A 21,775-nucleotide genomic window follows, 5' to 3' on the forward strand; every position below is an offset into this window, starting at 1 on the left:
GTAGTTTGTGGGGACCATGGGGTCTCCAGCCTTTAGGCTTGGTACTATTGTATTAGCTGACCAATTGGTGGGAAGCCTTCACGTAGTGCCTTGTTGAATAGGTGGGCTAAGAGGGGGGTGATTGTATCTCTAGCGAATGAGAGGTGTTCTGCTACTAGTTCCACATGGTCTTGGGCTTGACCATTTTGGAGTCTGTCAATGGCATCATGGACCGTTTTGGTCCTGAAGAAGGCGGAGACAGTTGGCCTGTCCTCTAGCGGCCAAGATAGGGGGGTTGTCCTGGCACGTGGTATAGTGAGGTGGGGTAGCTATACCACGCTTATGGGGAGGTAATGGGTGTCTCTACTTGGGGTGCTTGGAATGCCTTCCACGCCTCCTTGCTGTCCTGCCCTAGGAATAGCTGATAAAACTCGTGCTCTAGCTTGGATAGGTATGCTCGCTTCTTCCTTCACACTAGGCGGCGGAAGATCATGGGAGCTTGAAGGTGTGTGTATGTCCCTTTGACTTCCCCTTGTTGGAGGCGGAGGCGGGTTTCCTTGCATTCCTCATCGTACTAGCTATTTTGCGGAGCGTTCTTGCTAGGAGGGGTGGAGTGGGGGCATGTGTGGGGGAAGTATGCGGTGGCTGATGTGTGAAGGGTCCTGGCCAGTTGTGTTGTGGAGAGAGAGAGAGAGAGAGAGAGAGAGAGAGAGAGAGAGAGAGAGAGAGAGAGAGAGAGAGAGAGAGAGAGAGAGAGAGAGAGAGAGAGAGAGAGAGAGAGAGAGAGAGAGAGAGAGAGAGGTAGGTGCGATTATTAAGATTATTAGATAATCATGTCATATACTTGTTGATGGAGTAAGGTGATGTAATGATATTTTAATTCATTACTATTGTTAATACATTATTTAATTATTAGGCATCAATATTGTATGCATAAGTTATTAAAATCAATAAAATAATGAGTGATATTGATATAATATGTAAATGTTACAATGATAATTATTAACTTATTAATATTATAAGATCATAACATGTTATGTAATTGTTAATGTTTTAAGACATATTGTGTACCTGTTAAAAAATATTATTAATATAACACATATATGTTATTTAATACGTATTAAATATTATTGTGGCAATTTGTTAACATGATAATATAGGTAATAATCGGATAGGGTTGCTTTTTTCTAAACGTGCAAATAATAATTGTATATGGGGATATTACATGGGTAATTACAAGAGAGTGATACAAGCTCCTTCTAGAAGGTTGACGCATAAAGAACCAAAAGGAAATGCCAAAAGGCATTTAGACTAAATAGAAGGCCTTGAATACATTTTTGTAATCTTAACACATACAACGAAGTGATACAAACTCCTTCTAGAAGGTTGACGCGTAAAGAACCAAAAGGCATTTAGACTGAATAGGAGGCCTTGAATACATTTTTGTAATCTTAACACCTACATTGAAGTGACACAAGCTCCTTCTAGACGGTTGGCACATAAAGAACCAAAAGGAAATACCAAAAAGCATTTAGACTAAATAGAAGGCCTTGAATACATTTTTACAATCTTAACACCTATAGTGAAGTGCACACAAGTACACCTTGTTGTCACTCTAAATGACTAGGAGGTGCTTAGCCAACAAATTGGGGTAGAAATTTTTATGCCCAAGGGCTAATGCATTCCTAATTGACCAAAGGTTTAAGCTCGCCAGTATGGTAGTAAACGTACTTCAACAGGGAGCACGAGGGCATGAAGGGGATGTAGTGGAAGTGGGGTGCTAGAGGGGGGTAGTTGTAGTCCCAAAAGAGGATGTGACAGAGGGTGTTGAGGGTAGTGATAAGGTCAAGGATGTAGTGGGCCATCATCTTGTGGCAAGTACCATGTAGCATCTACCACACGAATGAGAAGGGCCTCGTCTTACAAGGTACGATGTCATAATTGGGCAATGGCATGATGGCCTGATTCTTGACCGCACATGAGAACATGAGCCATTACCATTTCAAACATGCCTTCAAACCTTGGTGCGAAGCATTGGGAGAATGTTGATGGGAAAAATGCCTTGGTGCCGAGAGAATGTAGGCAAGGAGCTCCTAGTGTAGATTTGATATAAGATCTCAGCTAAAAATAGCATGGCTATGAATTTTCGGCTCTTCCGTTAATGTGAAATATGTATAAAATATTCCTTTGTGTTTTTTACTTATACCTTGTATTTAAAGGGGGGTCCCTAATCGATCGTGGACTAATGAGACTTGGGTCCGTGTGAACTTTGAAATTTGAACTGATGCCGGCAATGTGCATTGTGATGCAACAAAGAACCATTTGATGAGAAGGACCTGAGGAGGAGGAGGTAGAAATGGTGAAGATTGAGCAGTACGAGTATTTAAGGTTGCGGGACGCAGCTGTGTGCGTTAACCAGAGAGTAAACTTCTATGGAGTCGTCAAGGAATACAATCAACCGAAGAGGACGCGTGGATCAGGTCTGTCTTCATTCATCATCTTCTCATCCCTTTTATGCACAGAAGCAAACCATTTGCCGTATTAAATAAGAGACAATCCACATGCATTGTGTGATCGTGGACAAGCAAATTCACAAGCAAGTAGAGAACCTTCAACGGAGTCCATGAGGTTGCATTTTCCCTTCATGTCAAAGCTCCGATTGTGTACATTCTTTCATTTTAGTCTTCTATTGTTATCGCTAGTACAGTGGTTGATCACATTACGTTTTGTCAATCTCATTTTATTATTCTACTGTTATCGATAATAGAGTGGTTGATCACATTGCCTTTTGTCAAGCGTGCAATTTTTTTCCCAAATTCTACAAATGGGCTTCTTTATGTAGAAGGCCTTTTGAGAGGACACATTGGTTGTCCGTTATACAATTATACAGGAAGCTACGCTGAAAATATATCAGTGGTCTCAAACACAAACTGACTTTTTACATGTACATTGAAAATGCGTCATAAAGCCTAGTAGACTACAGTTCTGGAATCTTCTTATTTTTTACTTTGCCTTTACCTGCAGTTTTACCTCCCATTAGTAATTACATGACCAATCCGTTTCCTCTCTAGTATTCTGTACCATCTCCACTCTGAAGTGTTGTGCTTATGCTAGCAAAAGTAACTGTCTCATGTTAGTAGTAGCTGCTTATGTCATCTCTTACACGTGAGCCTATCACTAAGAGTAAGTGGGAGATATTATGGATCTTTGACAAATTTAGGTAATTTATGGTCAGTTGGTCATTTTAGTCAGGTGTGGCCTCACATTGTACAGTTCACACTTTGTGTTTGTCTAGATATAGACCTTGATATTGGAACCTTCTTGTCGGTGGTCTTCCCACTTTCGGTATACACCATGATATTTTCAAGAAAAGTGATGGGATGGTATGCACTCATACCAGATCAAAGAGACAATAGGGTTTGTGGGGAAAAACATAGTGTGTGGCAAACAGTGAGAGAAGAAAACTCAGAAGAATAGTGAAGAATGATGAACATTGAACCATGTTGAATAAATCATGTTGATACGATGGAGCAAAGCTCTCAGATGGCTGCATTGTCTTGGCTGATCAGGCTGCAGTACTTAAAAGGAATTTGCAGAGTGAAGGGAGCAAAACGCTGTCCTTTGGGTATTAGGGTATTGAGGTAAGAGGGAGTGGAACGTAGTCCTTAGGGGCTGTCGGAGTGGAGGAAGAAGATAACTAGCAACCATTGCACTTTGAAGGGTAGAGAACAGTAGGGTGGGCTGCTCTAGGCTAGCCATTGCTTAATGCATGCTTGTATCTTAACCTAATTAGACCTAGCCTATACTATTTCAATTACATATTCAGGTGTACAACCCACACAACACTTGCAGGTGTGACATACAATCGTAGATAATAATACAATGTGTATAAGTGTAGTGAGCTTGACTCTCACAAAATAATATAACCACACTAGTAATATGTCGAGGGTGAGATGTCGGGAAGGTGTTGCATTGCAAAATGCAAATGTTGCTAGCTAGGAATAGTGTTGCCCGTAGCAATTCTAGTATTACCGGTCAGCTTGAAGATGAAGAACAGTTGGGTGCCAGCATCTATATTGTAAACACAGCCTGACATGGATGGAACATGGCGCCAAGTAGCGGATTTCTACACAGGATCATCCAAAATTGAGAGGTCCTTTGAGTAGGGGTGTAGATAGCAATGGAGAGGTTGAGGAATAGAGTGGAGAATGATGGGAGAAAAGAGTGATGTGATGGAGAGAGTATGCAAGAGTCTAAAAGAATGTGTGAGACAGTGAATGATAAAGAGAGTGTGTGCCTATTTATAGGCATTGGGTAGTCTTGGGTCTCGGCTATCCCTTTTTGGGGAAGTAAGTGTGAAACTAGAAAGAATCATGGAAAAGAAATAAAATTAATGAATGGGTTTTTGAACATCCTCTCTTAGGCCTTAAAAGAGTGCCCTAAGAGGTGTGAGATAGAAGATCCATCCTATAATCCAAGTGTGCTATATAAAAGGAGACTTGTATCAGAAGTGGATGCAGAATAGAAGCATAAATAAGTGCTGTAATAAACTGTTGAACACAAGGATAGAAGAGAAAAACATAGAAGAACACTCCAAAGAAGATAACTCAAAAGAATGCTTGGGAAATGGAATCTATATACCAAAGACGAGAATGATGCATACAAGAGTGAGCCACTGACTCATAGGCATTGGTACCGGCTCCCTCTCTCCAACAAAACCTGTGGTGATGACATGAGTGAATGTGGAGGGAGGTCGGTATAAATAGGAGAAAACAATGCTAAAATAGGAGCAGGTTGGCCAACATAAAATGCTCCAAATAAGCATCATAAATGCCCTAATAAAAAGTTAAAACCCTAAAATGCCTAGCCATGCCCGGCATAATTTAGACTTACACATGAGTTGTTTGGAGTGCTAATACCCTCTCTTAGATCATGGGTGATCTGATACAATACAATGATACAATGATAAAGTTTAATCATAGTCTATACAACAAAGACGTTGAAAAATGTGTAATCACACCTACTCTATAGTCTCTTTGTAATGAACAGCAAGGCAAAGGATCACATTGCAAATAAAGTTTTAGACTAGGTCATGTATGCATGGTTTATTAAAACCATAGTTGGTGAATACCATGGTCCCTTTTCACCTTTTTCCACCTACCAATACCACCTATTGTAAGCCTATAGAAGGCACTCATCCCACTCATTCTATCTATCATTCTCATTGAGTTGTACTTGCATTATGCTTGAGTAATATTAGTTGTTCTCTTTTGTCATTACTTATGCCTCATTATGATTGTCTACTTGCTCATTAGTGATCCACCCTAGCATGCAGTCTCAATATTTTTACATGGTATTAGAGCGGGTCTCAATGCTAATGAGTCACTAGGGCTGTTAGTTAGGTCAAATAGGTCATTTTAATTTGAATTTTTGGTTCCCTCCTCCTCTCCATGATTTCCTCACCTATCTCCATAGCTACCTACTTGCCTTGGAGGATGTATATCTCTTTCCAGGTAGTACTTCTTGATGAAGTGAATAGGACAAACCTTCTCCTGCTCTCTTGATGCTTCTCCCTAGCACATCACAATATGACATGGTCATCTCTTTGCTCCAACATTGCAAATCTTGTAGCCCGATGTTTGTTTTCACCTGCATTCCTATCGTATAACTTGTGTAGTTCGTACACGTAACAATGTTGACAAAAACCATAGGGCTTTCAAAGCTTGGTGTATGAGCTCCTTCCCCACTAGAGAACTTGACAAATAAATGCTATGTCAGGCCGCACAAAGAAAAAAGCGAGTCACCTGTTAGAACCCTAAAGAGAGCAACCATAGCCTTTGAGCTCAAGCTCAAATATCTCTTCTCTCTCTCACTTCCATTGGGCTCAATCATGCCATTGACTCTCTGATTTGTTGCCACACTCAATTTCTAGTAGATCTGCCACTTCAAATTAGCAAGAAGAAGATTCAACATTAAAGGTTCAACTTGCTAGTATCTCTTGATACTCACATGGTGCTTTTTGGCACTAGTGCTTCTTGTGTCTTTTGACATATTCAACTTCAACTCTCTTGTTGGTCTACTCTCAATTATTTGCTACTACTCTTGCCATCAAAATGGGCAAAGATTCACCCTCATTCCAATTCAAAGGTGTTGGGTTCCACACATGGCAGACAAGCTTGATAATAACTACATTCATCATGTAGATACTTGTGAAACTTCTTAAGCAACTTGGGAACGACTAGATACCTTGTTTGGAGCACAATCCAGATCTTCCAAATATGGATTATTCACTGAATTCTTTAGGCTTGATATAAAGAGTAGTATTTCACTTGCAACTCATTTGAATTATATGGAAAGCTTGTTGACACACTTGTAGAAATCAACTTGAAGATGGATGAAGACATTTGCATTGGAGCACTCCTCAAAAGTCTTCCACCTGAGTATGATAATGTGTCTACCACATTAATCAATATGCCAAATCTGAAGCTAGTGGACATCAAAGCCTCTCTCCTTGAAGAGGAAAAGAGGATCAAGAGCAAAGGAGAAATAAGCACCCCAAGAGGAGACCAACAACTCCTCTATGTCAGAGACAAAGGGAAGGACATAATTTGTGATTTTTGTAAAAGAACTGGGCATATTGAGAAGTTTTGTCATGCTAGGAAAAGATCTCAAAGAGCATACCTTGCAATAGTCAAAGAAGATGAAGACAACGATGGTGAAGAAGAAGAAGAAGACACTCAAGAGCAAAAGGAGAAGATCCATCAGTTCCTTTTTTGCAGCTTATTTTTTGATAGATTTTTTTAGGTTCTTGATGTGTACTTGCTTAATGTTCTTATCATAAGCTCTTGTACTCCTCATGTAACCTTTGCACTACAGCCTCTACACGCTTAGTGAGGCCTTGTGATAGCCTCTAGCTTTATATGGTTGGTTTTTCCATGTTTACACTTAGCAAGGTTCTACTCATGACAACCTCTGTATACTCGGTGCTTGTCTTGGTTGTGATTGAGGAGGGGTGTTGAGAAATGTGTAATCACACCTACTCTATAGCCTCTTTGTAATGAATAGGAAGGGAAAGGATCACACTGCAAATAAAGCCTTAGACTAGGTTATGTATGCATGGTTTATTAAAGGCACAGTTGGTGAATACCATGGTTTCTTTTCACATTTTTTCACCTATCAATACCACCTACTGTAAGCCTATAAAAGATACTCATTCCACACTCATTCTCATTCAGTTGTACTTGCATTATGCTTGAGTATGTTGATAAACATGGACCTTGAGTAAGGTTAGCTATGGAGGTTGGAAGTCAAAGACCAGAAGCATGTTGATATGGACTAGACACACTGACTATTACTCAAGTGAATTAGGTTCCAAGATAGATTAGCTTGGACTCATAAACACAATCTTGAGTAGACATGGACAAGATTGAAAGTACAAAGTACAATAGTATTTATATTCAAATGATTGTCAAGTACATTTTTTAATGTAGGATGGCATCACTTTTTCTCACTGTGTCTATGGGAGACAACTCTTCCTAGATTGAGCTACATGTTCCTTCCCTAGCTGTTTCATACAAAGAGGCACGTATAGGTGTGATTGCATATTTCTCAATACTGCTCCTCAATCACAACTGTGAAAGCACTGAGTATACAAAGGTTGTTATAAGTAGAACCTTGCTAAGTGTGGACATATCACAAACATGGCAAAACATCCAAGGATTGTTAAGGGCCTCACTAAGTGTGTAGAGGTTGTGGTGCATAGGTTATATGAGGAGTATAAGGCTTATGATAAGAACATTAAGGCAAGTACATACAATGCTCTAAAAAAGTCGGTTTGAATAGCGGGAATAGGACTGATGAGACTTGTCCTTCTCCTTCTTCTTCTTCTTCTTCTTTGATAGTTGCAAGGTAGGCCTTCTGTGATCTTTTCCTGGCATGAGAAAAATTTTCAATGTGTCTAGTTCTTTTGCAAAAGTCACAAACAATGTCTTTCTTTTCTTTGTACTTGTTGTTAACATATATCACTTGTTTTTTTTTTGAAGTGCTTGCTTCTTCTTTACCTTTGAGCCTTTTCTCTTCCTGAAGGAGTGATGCTTTGATGCCTACTAGCTTTGGATTTGACATATTAATTAGTGTGGTGGAGACATTACCAAATTCTAGAGAAAAACTCTTGAGCAAGACTCCAATGCATATGCCTTCTTTCATTTTTAAGTTAATCCTTACAAGTTGAGCTAGCAGACTTTCCATATGATTAAGGTGAGTTTCAAGGGATGTGTTAGCCTTCATATCCAACCTAAAACACTTGATCAACAATCCATATTTTGAAGATTTAGATTGGGTACCAAACAATGTGTCCAACTGTTCCCAAGTGGCATGAGATGTATCACATGTGTCCACATGGTGGATATAATTGTCATTAAGCTCAAGCTTGATGATTGCTTGGGCTTTGTCATCATTCTTTTGCCATACTACTGCAAGAGCAACATCTCTAGGTCTCTTCTCTTGTCCACTAGTTATTGACCATAGACCTTTCTTCATGGGGATTAGTTTTATTCTTGTCTGCCATGTGTGGAAGCCCGTTCCTTTGAAGCAGCATGATGGTGAATCTTTGCCCATATTGAATGGCAAGAGCAGCAACAAATCTTTGGAATTAGATTAGTACAAAACTTGAACCCAAGCGTGTCAAGAGACACAAGTGGAACTAGTGTTAAAAGGGACTATTCTTTGATGATGGATGTTGAATCCTCCCCTCCTTGCTGATTTGATGTGTAAATCTTGCTGAAACTTCAATGGTACAGTAGATCAGAGTGGCAGTGGGTTGGTTGAATTGAGAAAAGTGAGAAAATAGAGTGATTTATGAGCTTTGGTGAAAGTGGCTATGGCTACCTACTTTAGGGTTTACATAGGCGATTGGTTTTTTGCTTGTAGCAGCAGCTATAGTAGATTATTTGATGAACCGTCTATTGGGGAGAGAGCTCACATGATGGACTTCAAATGTCTTGTACTCGCAGGATTGATCATGACATGTTTGAGCAGTATAGGTTGTATGACCACCAAACGGCCATATCTGGACAACGAACTGAAGGAGGTGTTGAGAAATCCTTCACCCTTCATCCCAGTTTGTGTTTTTGCGTTTTTGCATTTTTGCATTTTGCATTTTGCATTTAGGGTTTGCGTTTAGGGTTTGCAGCCCCAAAAAGGGGCGCCATCCTAGACTGAATGTGCCTATTTATAGGCCACTCTTATTCATTTCTCATTGCTGATTCATTCAGTCCGTCACCTCTTCACTACCCTCACACCCCTTCAGAAGGACATTGCGGTTCATGGTTCGTGGGTGTCTTCATCATCTTCCTTGTGCTACGGCACCCTTGTTCCCTTATATCACATTCATTCCATGATTCAGAACTTCATCATTCCATTCATTAGAGTTTTTTATCTCTTCTCTTTTCTTCTCTATGTTTGCCGAGTTCACTCCGTGTTTCTTCCCCCCAACCCTACTATCTTGTTGGTATGTCATCTTTTGACATGGTATCAGAGCCGGCTCTGCTTAAACAGTGGCAAAGATCCTCCACTCTAGTGAAGGCAAAGACCAATGGCGGGTTCGGCACCACTTCTCTTCTTCTTCGGCTGCATTAAAATCTCGTTTTTGCAGGTTTTAGGTGTTTTCAGCTTGCTGCCCACACCCCTTTCGCGGAGGACATCGCAGTCTCAGCTGTCCCTTGCTGTCATCTACAGTTTGGTGCCTGTTTTCAGCCTTCCATCCGCAGTTTGCAGCTGTTTACAACAGAACGGTTGTTGCTAATCACTCTCCATTCAGAAAACAATCTCGTTTTTGTAGATTTCAGGTATTTCAGTTTGCTCCCCACTACCCCAAACACGGAGGACATTGTGGTCCAAGCTGGCCATTGTTGTCTATAACAGTCTGGTGCCTATTTCCAGCCTATTACACACTGTTCAGAGTTGATTTCAGCATATTGACTACTGCTGTTGTTTTTTTCCTGCATTTTTAGTCTTTCTCTCTCCTGCAGGCTGTCCTGCTTGCGTTTTTAGTCTTTCTCTCACCTGTTGCCTGCGTTTTTAGTCTTTCTCTCTCCTCACATGCGTTTTTCTAGTGGTTGCAACCTCTTACCGCTGGTCACATTCTCCTCCCATTGGCAGCTCACATCCAGCCCTTCCACTGCCCTCCCACCCCTTGAGACGGACATTGCAGTTCGTGCTTCACACTGCCCTCACATCCCTTGAGACGGACATTGCGGTTCGTGGTTCATGGTGACTGACCTCTTCCTTCTTCAGCAAGGCACACTGGTATCCATGGCTTCTTTACCAACAGATGACCAGACTATTGGGTGCTTCTATTGTGGCATCATCGGACATACCACCAATGCTTGCCGACTTCGATCTTTGCTCCCTATCCCTCGGAGTATATGCGTCTTCCACCAGGCACTCCTTGTGCCACCTCTCCTTTCTGGGCCATAGAGATCGTTCTACATCGGCTATCAGAGTACTATGCTCAAAAGACAATAAGATGCATCCAATGCGAACTAAGTCCTTTCGAGCACATGGCGGATCGATTGGCGCTACAATCTCCTAGAGATCGTCACAATGCCAGCGGTAGTCTTCTCCCACTTATTTTCAGGTACAGTGGCTATCACGGTCCGCGGTTTTGCAGTCCACTCCATCGAGAGACAGTGATTGTTTGATACCGTCTCCTCGTCAGTCAGCTCCTTCGAGAGACAATGGCTGCTCGACTCCTTCCTCTTCTTCGGCTACCTAGTCTGCTCCACTAAGAGACAGCGACTGTTGCCCATTCTAAGCCCCACCCTTTCCCACCCTCGACTACTTAGGTTCGAGAGGCTACCTTTGGGAGCTCCTCGGCACCCTAGATACCTTCTTCAGCATGATCGGCGGCACTTCCTTCGTCATTAAACATTTCGGAGTCCGTGATCCATGAGTTTTTGGATTCCCTATCTACTTCAGAGGGGAATGTTATTTCTTTGCCCTCAGAGGGGGCATCTCCTTTTTCTTCGACTTCAGTGGGGGCTCTTCCACCTCCCACCTCAGAGAGGGAACCTACTCCACATGTTCTTCACCCATCCTCTACTTTCTTGGGGTGGCTGTCTTCGACCAGACATCTCTTCTATTGATACCTAGGATTTTCAGGTACCACCTAGATCGGACCTCGGAGGTTCAGCCGCGACTTGGTGACGAGGCCTTCATATTCCTTTCAACATGGATACACGGAGCTAGTGGCTTCTCTCCCAAGGTTGTGTTTTAGGTTCTCCAGTTCACTTTGTCTACTGGTCTTTACTACAAGTTCCGTTTCCGGTGGAAATCTTGGATCTTAGGGATCCTCTACATCTTCTTCCTCCTCTTCTCTTCTTGCCTTGGTTACTTGGTCAGCATGGAGCCACCTCTCGAGATCGAGTACGGGCATATCCTTATGGTTCTCGACACCACACAAAGTTTGACATTCCTCTTATGCATTGCATGTTTTCATCATCTTTGTACTAGGGTGCTTGGGCAAGTGAACAATCTCCCCATGAGGGACATTGTCCAAGTGGCACCTGCTACATGAGCATTTTTCAGCATGTAGCATTCCATCTCCACCTCACTCTTCTCTTGTTCCCCTTTTTGGGCTTGAGAGGGGGTGTTGAGAAACCCTTCACCCTTTACCTGCAGTTTTTTTTTTTTTTTTTTTTTTTTTTTTGCGTTTTTGCGTTTTGCGTTTAGGGTTTGCTTTTAGGGTTTGCAGCCCCAAAAAGGGGTGCCATCTTAGACTGACTGTGCCTATTTATAGGCCACTCTCTCATTCATTCCTCACGGTTGATTCATTCAGTTCGTCACCTCTTCTCTCCAGTCTCTCCACTACCCTCACACCCCTTTAGGAGGACATTGCGGTTCGTGGTTCGTGACTGTCTTCTTCATCTTCCTTGTGCTACGGCACCCTTGTTCCCTTGCATCACATTCATTTCATGATTCGGAACTTCATCATTCTATTCATCAGAGTTTCTTCTCTCTTCTCTTCTCTTCTCCATGTTTGCTGAGTTCACTCTATGTTCCTCCTTGCCAACCGGTACGTCATCTTTTGACAGCAGCACAATGCTCTAGTAGATTGGTATCAATGTTGGACTGTGAGATGTTAGCCTGAAGCGCCAGGAGTAGAGGAAGAGTTCTTCAATTCACTTCACAAGCAAATACTGCTTGGAAAGAAAGATACAAGTCCTCCATTGAAGGTGGGTGCTGGTAGCTATGGCAGCCAAGAAGGGTAATGTGAAGATGGAGTGAAGAGATGAAGTCATCTACTAAACCTGAGCTGGCAGAGCAGTGTATTGAGCTAAGCCGAGCTCACCATGGCTCTGATACCATGTTGAGAAACACGAATCTTGAGTAAGGTGAGCTATGGAGGTTGGAAGTCAAAAGATTTCCTCTCACACTCCCTCTTTGGCATTGGAGAGTTGTGAGGGATGACCGTGGTCCGCATCACTTGGACTAGAAAGTAGGAGAGATTGCTAAGCCCTTTCCCTAATCTGAAGAAGATGACCTTGTTTGCGCCTTGGCCTTGGCCCTGGCTAGAGGATCCGAGTCAGAGTTTGAGGAAGAGGATGACTCAGCAGAGGAGTTTTGATCGTGCTTCTTCTCCTTCTCCTTCTTCTTCTTTGAAGCCGCTAACTCTTTGCAATCCTTGTGCAAATGTCTCTTCTTACCATAGTGATAATACTAGGCCTTAAACTTCTTCCTCATGTCACCCCTCTTTGAAACTGTAAAGGCCTCAGTGGAACCATCAGATTGTGATGGAAGCCTCCCCTATAAATGCAAAGATGTCTCATGCTCAAGTAGCATCAAGGACATTTATAGAAAACTGACAGGTGTCTATGACGTCTGATCCCTCAAAGCATTGGCTACTCCATCAAACTTGGGAGGAAGCTTGTAGAGCACAGCCCCCACAAGATGAGCCTCTAGAAGGGCAGATTGCATGCGTCGAAGTTGGTCATGTATCTGTGTGATATGAAGTAAGAAGGACCAAATAGTGTCCTTGGAGCTGTCCAGAAAGAGTGACAGCAAGCATAGGTGAAGGAGCCTTGTACAACATCTGAAGCTTTGTCCATCACAGGAGAAGTCCTGCAGGGAGTGACTATCAGAAGAAGAACTTCTTTGGAAATGTAGCGAAGAAGGGCAAAATATGCATGCACATCATCACTATCCCATGTGAGTACAACCTCATAATTGTCCTTGTCAAAATCAGCCGGAAGAGTAGGATGCTCAAGACGCTCACAAGCTCTAGATACAATGTACCATAACGGCTTTTGCACAAACCATGCCTCATAACAACACTCTAGATTAGGTAATTAGGGCCGTATAATTTGTCATCAGTAGAACTAGGTAGAACCTGAAGATCTTGGGTATTAGGAGGGAAGATGGTATGGTGATGTCAACCACCCCAAGAAGGTAAAGGGTTGTCGATAGGGTTTGTGAAGAACCGCACGATGAGTAGGGACCCCCTCAGAAGTTGGATGAATGGGATTCCTCTTGAAAGTTGAAGAAATATAAGCCCCCTTGGAATCCCCCTTTGAGAGAGATAGGGAATCTAAAAATTCATGGATCACGGCCTTCTGTGTGTCTAATGGCAAAGAAAATGTTGCTAGTCGTACGTCAAACATCCATCGTCTCTCGAAGGAGCAAATTGTTGAGGAGATGGTACCCAACAACCACTATCTCTTGGAGGAGCGGATTGTAGAACTGTAGGCTATGAAAGCCACTGAACCCGAAAATGAGTGGGGAAGCCTCTCTATAGCATACTATAGTAGTATCAAGGAGGGCATATTGCCATGTGGGGTCTTATAGTTTTCTTTTGCTTGCAAGGGCTTAGTGCGCGTTGTGTGTGTCTTATTGCCTTGAGCATAAAAATCCGATATGTTTGTTTTCGAGGCACCCCTATTCTTGTTTATATAGTACTTCGAGAGAGAAGGAGGGGGGACTTTAGCATTTTGGTTGATGTCATTGATGATGTTCTATTTTTGAGGTGCCCTATTCCTATTTGTATAGTACTTGAGGGGGGTGGGGGGGGGGGGGGAGGGGAGGGGAGATTCACAAAATAAAAGCTTTTACGAATTTAAAAAAGAAAACCTCAGACACATAGTGGCCAGGCAGGGGCATAGGCACCACCTCGAAGCATCCCTCCAGTGCTCACGACTAAGGTGGTGACCAAGGCATAGTCCTTGGCATACTTGGTAATGGGATACGAAGGCTTTGTTGGTTGTGTATGAGAAGCCACCACTTACTGGAAAAAACTTGTTGGGAGGTCATCCATCTCGATAGTGTTGTCATTCAAGTGCCCTTAACTACCAAGTGATTATCCACTAGGCTAGTTTTTGTTGTTGTTTTATGTTACAAATATAGTTTCAGTAAGCTTGTCTTGGGAGGGTTTCACAAGTACTTCCACTTATGGATTGACATATAATACCTCATTTATCATAACAATTATTCTTATTATTGGAATATGGTAGCACTAGTTTAAATTGTGTAGCCTTTATCATATTTAAATGTTACGATTTAATTTTTCTAAGCACGCATATGTTTAATGAAGTGCAGGTGTGTAAATGTGATAATTTTTCATAATGATTTACTTTTTCAACATAAAATGACTTGTTTTTGAAAAGGATGGCTTTGTATCTTGCTTTATTTTAATAGAATGTACATGCACATTGTTTATTAAGGTGAGATGTGTAATGAGGACATTACATTGGCCCTTTTGGTGCGTTAAGTATGAAACCAGAAGGAATTAAGAAAAAGAAATGAACTTAATGAATGGGTTTTTCAACACCCTGTCTTATGCCCAGAAAGGTGCCGAGAGAGATAGATTAATGTCTTTTGAGGCCAAAATCAGCCTATGAGACAAAATCATGTACAATGTTGATCGTCACTGGATATCAAATTGTGACGTGTTGAAAGTGAAATACTGTAAAAGAAGCTAGGGTGGTATACAAGGTCAAATAGTGCTTGTATAGGGATACAAAGGGGAGGATGAGATAGTACATGTCTAGTTGTGTGGCTAAATGATACTCCTATATCTAGTTCCACCTAGTTAGAATTGGTGGTTAGAGTATGCCATACATTCTAGATGAAATAGTATAAGGGTAACGTTTGGGTTGGGCCCTTAGCTCTATCGACTGTTGTTCATGTCACTGGCCAATCTCCCTCATTGCTCTTTGATGTGGTATTTGTGTGTGGTATTTCTGTATCCATGGGCCGCATGTTGCTTTGATCTCCTCAGCTCTTTGGATTGTCACCCCTCTCTATGTAGGTGCCGTGTGGGTGGTTGCTGTCTAGAAGAAATTGGTAAGCTGTGATTGACGCTCTGTCATGAGGACATGTATTTTTTGAAACCTCACTCAACATGTGGATTAATTTTTAACCATATGGTTAAGTGAATGTTGCATATGTGAGATGTAACTCGGGTTAGAGTAGACCCGAGGAAATCACGGGATGTTAAAGGTAAAAGTTGCTATAAGTTATGCCGCACAAGTACTTGGTGGTATTTGGTGCCAGTTGTTGGTCTAGGTCATTCATTTGGCCATAAGTATAAATTGGTGATACTAGAGAAGTGGCGTTTAATGGTACTTAACGCCAATCTGATGGTCAAAGATGACGCAGAGACACTCGGGAATGGAAGTTGCCTAGCCAATTTAATTATTGTCTAGTCAGATTTTTTTTCAAGGAATTGAAATAATTATTATATTAATTTTCAGTATTTAAAGACTGAAAATTAATATTTAATTATGAACAATGCTGGAAAATCATTTGGTAACGTTGCCACTTGTAAAAAATGCCCATTCAAGACTGAAAAACGTCTTTAGAGGCTGGAGAGACGGATTTTAGTGTATTTAGCCTGCAAGAGAGAGGGAGGAGATATTGTTGGTTTGATTTGCAGCCATTGGAGGACCTTCTGAGGTAGCTAGAGGTAGGAGAAGACCAATCAACAATAGATGACAGCATCTATAAGGTGTTGAGATAGGGCAACGGTAGTAAATGACCGATTCTCTTTAGTTCTTTGCATCTACAAGCTATTGAGATAGGGTAGTAGCAGTAAATGACAGACCTTCTTCAGTTCTTCATGAAGAAAGTTTGAATTTCCTCTCTCCTCAGCATTCTCTCTCATCTCCAACCTTTCTACAGCCTTGCTTTGAAGATTACAGCATTGAGTTCACTAGAGGCTGAGAAATTTCAGATTTCTCTGTGGTAAACCCTAATCTGTAGCATAAATTAGGGTTTAGCAGCAACCTTGGGAAGCGTACCAGAAATTGAAAGCTCCAAGACTTGCATTCAATAGAACTGAAGCTGTTTTCAGTCAAATTCAGGTGGAGGGACGGGCAAATCAATGAATTTGGGGCATTTTCCATCTCCATCAAAGCAGGTGAAGGCCAATTGACTGCCTGAATCAAGGGGCAAATCAAATTGAAGACTTGCTGGTCATTTTGGACAGCAAGGGAAGTTGGAATACCAAAAGGGATTGGGAGAATCCCATTGTACATCAACTTCTTCTTCAATTAAGTTGAATAAATACCGAAAGGGGCGCCAGTTTTGGGGCCAACAGGGTGTCCATGTTAGCGTGCTCTATTTCAGTCTGTCATCTCTTGGTTGTGAGCTCCTGTCAGAGTCTGGCAAGAGACAAGAGGAGCTCTTTCAGTTTATGTGTTGCTGATTTTTGTGTGCATTCCCTTCTCGGGTGGCAGTCAGCCTTTATTGGCTGTTTTTTGTGCCAGTCGGCCAGCTTTTGGGCCAGTCAGCCAGTTTTAGGGCTGGCGGCCAGTTTTAGGGCTGGGGGACTATTTATAGCAGCCCCCCCCCATCAGTCCATTCTGTCCTTCAGATTCAGCACACTCTCTCTCCTCTCCCACTTCAGCATCGGTTCTGCCCTTGTTCCCAGCCTGATTTGGTGCCTTCACTGACGCTCCGGGCTGCGTGCAGGGACTGATCAGTCCATTTCAGAGTATTCGGCATCCATTTCAGTCAGTGCAGATCTTCTTTCTTCATTCTCTGCTTTCTCTCTGTCTCTCCTCCGTGTTCGCGTTTCTTCTTCCGTTGCGCACTCTCACATGGTATCATTGCCTAACTGAGAGCACGGAGGTCTTCATCGATTGGAGAGACACCACACCACTCTTTTGCTGTTGCCGCCTCATCTCCAACAGCCAAGGCGGCCCTTCCTGGAGGTCACCATCCTTGCGTTTGCTGCAGGCGCCCCCCCTCCAGAGGCTGCCACGTCATCAACGACCACTTCCTGCTTGCGTTTTCAGTCAGGGCGGCCACTCCCACAGCTGGGCGATACTCCTCCAGCCTGCACCTTGCTGTTCTGGCTGTCGTTCCATCTCTAGGCGGCTCTTTTCCTGCTGGTGACCTATTCCCAGGCTGCATTTTGGTGCTGGCGGCTTCTGTCTTGGTGATATTCCTCAGACAACCTTGCGTTTTGCAGCTCCAGGTGTCACTAGGCCTCCCTAGCCTGCGTTTTGGTGATTGGTGACCATACTGCTGGTCATTCTTCAGCATCGGCAAAGTTTTCTTTGGTGTTTGGTGTTTTGCAGATTGGAAGATGTCTTGCCAGTTTTCAGGCTTTGACGACTCAAAGGATGAGCTTCTCTCTCATCATTCCTCCGAGCGGAGACGGGATTATCAGCCGTTTCGACGACGGGAGGAGACTCCTCGCACACGTCCCTCTTCAGTCCATGCATCTCAGAGGGTTCCCTCTACTGTGAACGTTCCATCCGTGAAGACTGCTTCAGATGTTCGAATGCCTTCCTTGATTCCCTCTATCCAGGTGCCTATTCTCCCTTCCTTTCCGAAGGAAGATAAGTTGGATGGTTCCAACTACTCCCTCTGGTCATGGAAGGTGGAGTGCATATTCGATACATTCGACCTATGGTAGCTTGTTTCTTCACCCATCGATTGTCGCCCCGTGGATTCGTCAGATGGAGCCTCTATGGACCGTGCAGCCTTGTGGGATATGCTCAACTCTTGAGCCCGTTCCTTTCTTTTTATGAGTCTTCATGACTCGATTCTTGTACATGTTCATAGGTTAAAGACTGCGGCGGAAGTGTGGAAGAAGCTTGCGTCTTTGTATCAGCATAAGACGTTTGCCCACAAGATTTCTTTGGAGAAGAAGTTGCGGATGCTCAGTCTTGATGATTCTTTTTCTATGAAGGAGCACATCACGAAGATGGAGGACATGCGAGGCGAGCTAGCCTCTCTTGGTCGTGTGATATCGTCCGAGGATATGGCGATGATTCTCTTGACTCAGCTGCCATCACCCCGATATGATGTCTTCTACACCAGCCTCATCACCTCGAGGACCCGTGAGAAACTCCTATGGGAGGAACTTTCCCCGCTTGTCTTGAAGCATGACGAACGACTCAGAGAGGTGGGAGCTAGTGGCTCCACCAAGGCTTTTACTGCAGGTATAGGTGGCGGCAAGAAGAAGAAGCAGCAGAAGGAGAAGGCCAAGGATAAGAAGGAGGAGGCCAAGAAGGATGCGAAGGAGAAGAAGCCCAAGTGCCCACACTGTGGGAAGGGCACTCATCCCGAGGAGGAGTGTTGGCAGAAGTACCCCCATTTGAAGCCTAAGGAGAAGGACTCCAAGGCGGCCCCAGCCACGACAGAGTTTGCGTTTGTGCATGTCTTTGTTGAGGAGGATACAACCCTAGCTTCTACCACTGAGGAGAAGCCTTGGCTCGTGGACAGCAGAGCATCTTCTCATATGACCTTTAGACAGGATTGGCTTCAGGATCTTCGTTCCAGAGGGGGCACCATCACCATTGGTGACAATTCTACAGTTCCTGTTCGAGGCGTGGGGACGCTATCTATGTTTTCTGACAGGAGGTCTTCTTCCGCCAAAGTTCTTTATGTACCTGATTTGGGCTTTAGCCTATTGTCTGTGCATGGTCTTACTCAGCTAGGTACCCGAGTCATTTTCACACAGGATGCAGTCACAGTGGAGGATGCTTCTCCAGGTGATGCTCTTTGGACAGGTCCACAGGAGGGTGGGCTTTATAAGCTCACAGCCTTGGCTGCGAGGGCTTCTCACGAGCTTGGGCTGCTTTGGCATGCTCGTTATGGTCATTTGAACCTTGATTCTATTCGGCGGGCTTCACGGAGGAAGATGGTGGAGGGCCTTTCATCGGCAGCTTCACCCATAGGTTGCTTCTAGCAGGGCTACTGCTCCACTTGAGTTGGTTCACACCGACCTTTGCGGACCTATGGGCATGGCCTTCCTTGGGAAGGCCAAGTATTTGATGCTTATTGTGGACGACTTCAGTCGTTATGTGTGGCCTTATTTCTTGGAGTACAAAAGTGAGGTGTACTCCCGTTTCTGCGAGTGGAAGGTGTTTGTGGAGACACAAACAACTTCCAACGTTCGTGGTGTACGAGCTGATCACGGTGGGGAGTTTACTTCTCACCTTTTCTCTCAGTTTTGCAGGGATCACGGCATTCAGGTGGAGTATTCCCATCCGAACACTCCATCTGAGAATGGTGTGGTGGAGCGTGCGAATCGGACCATGGTGGAGATGGCCCGATCTATGCTGGAGCATAGGAGTCTTTCTCATTTCCTTTGGGGTGAGGCGGTGGCTACAACAGTGCATATTCGCAACCGCTCTCCGACTTCGGCATTACAGGACATGACTCCCTATGAGGCTTTCTTTGGGAGGAAGCCTTCCGTGTCCCACTTTCGCATCTTTGGCTGTGATGCTTTTGTCCATATGGACAAGAAGAAGAGGAAGATGAAGCTCGACTCTAAGTCGCGCCAGCTTATCTTCGTGGGCTATAGCACGACCACGAAGGGATATCGGCTCTACGACCCGACGACACGGAAGATTGAGGTGAGCAAGGATGTGATCTTTGATGAGGCTTCGGCCTCCGACGATCCGATTGATGGTTCTATTACCGGTGCTTCTTCAACATCGACGGACCCCCCTCCCCCCACCTTCTCTCCCTTTTCTTCCTTCCAAGATACCTCTTAGCACCCCTCCTTCTTCATCGACTCCTCCCCCTCCCATTCCTCCTACTTCGGCTTCCCCTCCCCCTTTGGCGGATACGACTCCTTCTTCTTCGAGTTCTTCCACCCTTCAGTCTCCCATCCGGAGTCTTCTAGGGAGCCACCGCCATTTGATGGGGAGCCTTCTTCAGATGAGGAGGATCTACCTTCCCTTGGTGAGGGGGAGCCCCTCTTAGAGACAGGTGCCTTACAGGTTCCGGAGACTACTCGGTCTCCCTCGCAGCAAGAGGAGTCTCTTAGGATTCCTTTGTGGTATCGCCGGCTTATGCAGGGTTCGGGTGTCACTCACTTTCCTGCTTTTTCTACAGGTCCACACAGATCCGCCCGCTTACAGGCCCATCGGGATAGTTCACTGTGTGTGAACTATGCTCTTATGTCTCAGATTCTTGAGGATTCAGAGCCTTCCACAGTGGAGGAGGCTCTTGCATAGGATATTTGGAGACAGGCTATGCAGGCAGAGCTCGATTCCATCGAGCGGAACCATACTTGGGAGCTTGTACCGCGTCCCAAGAAACGGAAGGTGATAGGTGTGAAATGGGTCTTTAAGACCAAGTATCTTGCAGATGGCTCCTTGGACAAGCACAAAGCTAGGCTTGTTGCCAAGGGTTTTGCACAGAGAGCAGGTTTGGACTACTTTGAGACTTTTGCTCCTACAGCTCGGATGTCTACCATTCGAGTTATTTTGGCTCTTGCAGCTCACCACCGTTGGCCTGTTTATCAGATGGACGTCAAGTCAGCCTTTCTGAATGGCATCCTTGAGGAGGAGATCTATGTTTCACAGCCTCCTGGTTTTCTTGTGTAGGGGAAGGAGGATCATGTCTATAGGCTGCGGAAGGCCCTTTATGGCCTGAAGCAGGCTCCTCGTGCTTGATACCAGCGGATTGACCGCTTCTTTCTACAGAGTGATTTTCAGCGCTCCGATCATGACCCCAACCTCTACTTTAGGGTTGTGGGTTCTCTCTATGTTTTGCTTATCTTGTATGTAGATGATCTTATTATTACAGGGAGCGACACTCAGCAGGTGGAGCATACTCGGGCTATTCTACGGCAGGAGTTTGACATGACGGATCTAGGGATCCTTCACTTCTTTCTTGGTCTGGAGATCTATCAGATGGCACAGGGCATTTTTATCTCGCAGCACAGGTACATCTCCGAGCTTCTTTCGGAGTTTGGTGTGGCCGAGAGTCGGCCTATTTCATGCCCCATGGACCCTGAGTCCAAAATTTTGGCAGATGGAGTCCCCCTTACAGATCTCACTCGTTACCGGTGCCTTGTTGGCTCTCTTATCTGGCTTATTCACACTAGGCCGGATATCTCTTTTGTGGTGGCTTTGTTGTCTTCTTTTATGAAGACTCCTACACAGAATCACTGGAGGGCAGCCTTGCGTGTTCTTCGGTATTTACAAGGGACTCGATCCTACGGGATCATGTATGGAGATGGGATTACTCTTTTTGGATGGAGTGATTCTCTTGCGTGTTCTTCGGTATTTACAAGGGACTCGATTCTACGGGATCATGTATGGAGATGGGATTACTCTTTTTGGATGGAGTGATTCTGATTGGGCAGGTGATGTGGGTTCGAGACGATCCACTACCGGTTATGCTTTCACCCTTGGATCCGGTGCTGTCTCTTGGAGCAGCAAGAAGCAGCCTACTGTGGCACTTTCTTCTACAGAGGCTGAATATCGGGCCTTATGTTCGACCACTATGGAGGCAGTTTGGCTTCGTCGCTTGATGGCGGAGATTGGCTTTTCCC

The 21,775-nt window shown here is 44.0% G+C and overlaps 1 protein-coding gene across 3 annotated transcripts in view; it reads left to right on the forward strand.

The window, feature by feature from the left end:
* The first annotated feature begins 2,217 nt into the window (after nucleotides 1-2,217).
* LOC148027557 (protection of telomeres protein 1a-like) overlaps nucleotides 2,218-21,775 on the forward strand; it is a 187,800-nt gene continuing 168,242 nt past the window's right edge. For all 3 annotated transcript variants that reach the window (XM_087689290.1, XM_087689291.1, XM_087689292.1), the window contains exon 1: nucleotides 2,218-2,459. In XM_087689290.1, coding sequence (XP_087545416.1) covers nucleotides 2,336-2,459 — 124 coding nt within the window. In that variant the 5' untranslated portion in view covers nucleotides 2,218-2,335. The remainder of the gene's footprint in view (nucleotides 2,460-21,775) is intronic.

This window comes from Lygodium microphyllum, chromosome 12 (genome assembly GCF_053477565.2).
Source record: "Lygodium microphyllum isolate KBCC chromosome 12, Lygodium_microphyllum_v1.1.10, whole genome shotgun sequence".
NCBI classification, from domain to species: domain Eukaryota; kingdom Viridiplantae; phylum Streptophyta; class Polypodiopsida; order Schizaeales; family Lygodiaceae; genus Lygodium; species Lygodium microphyllum.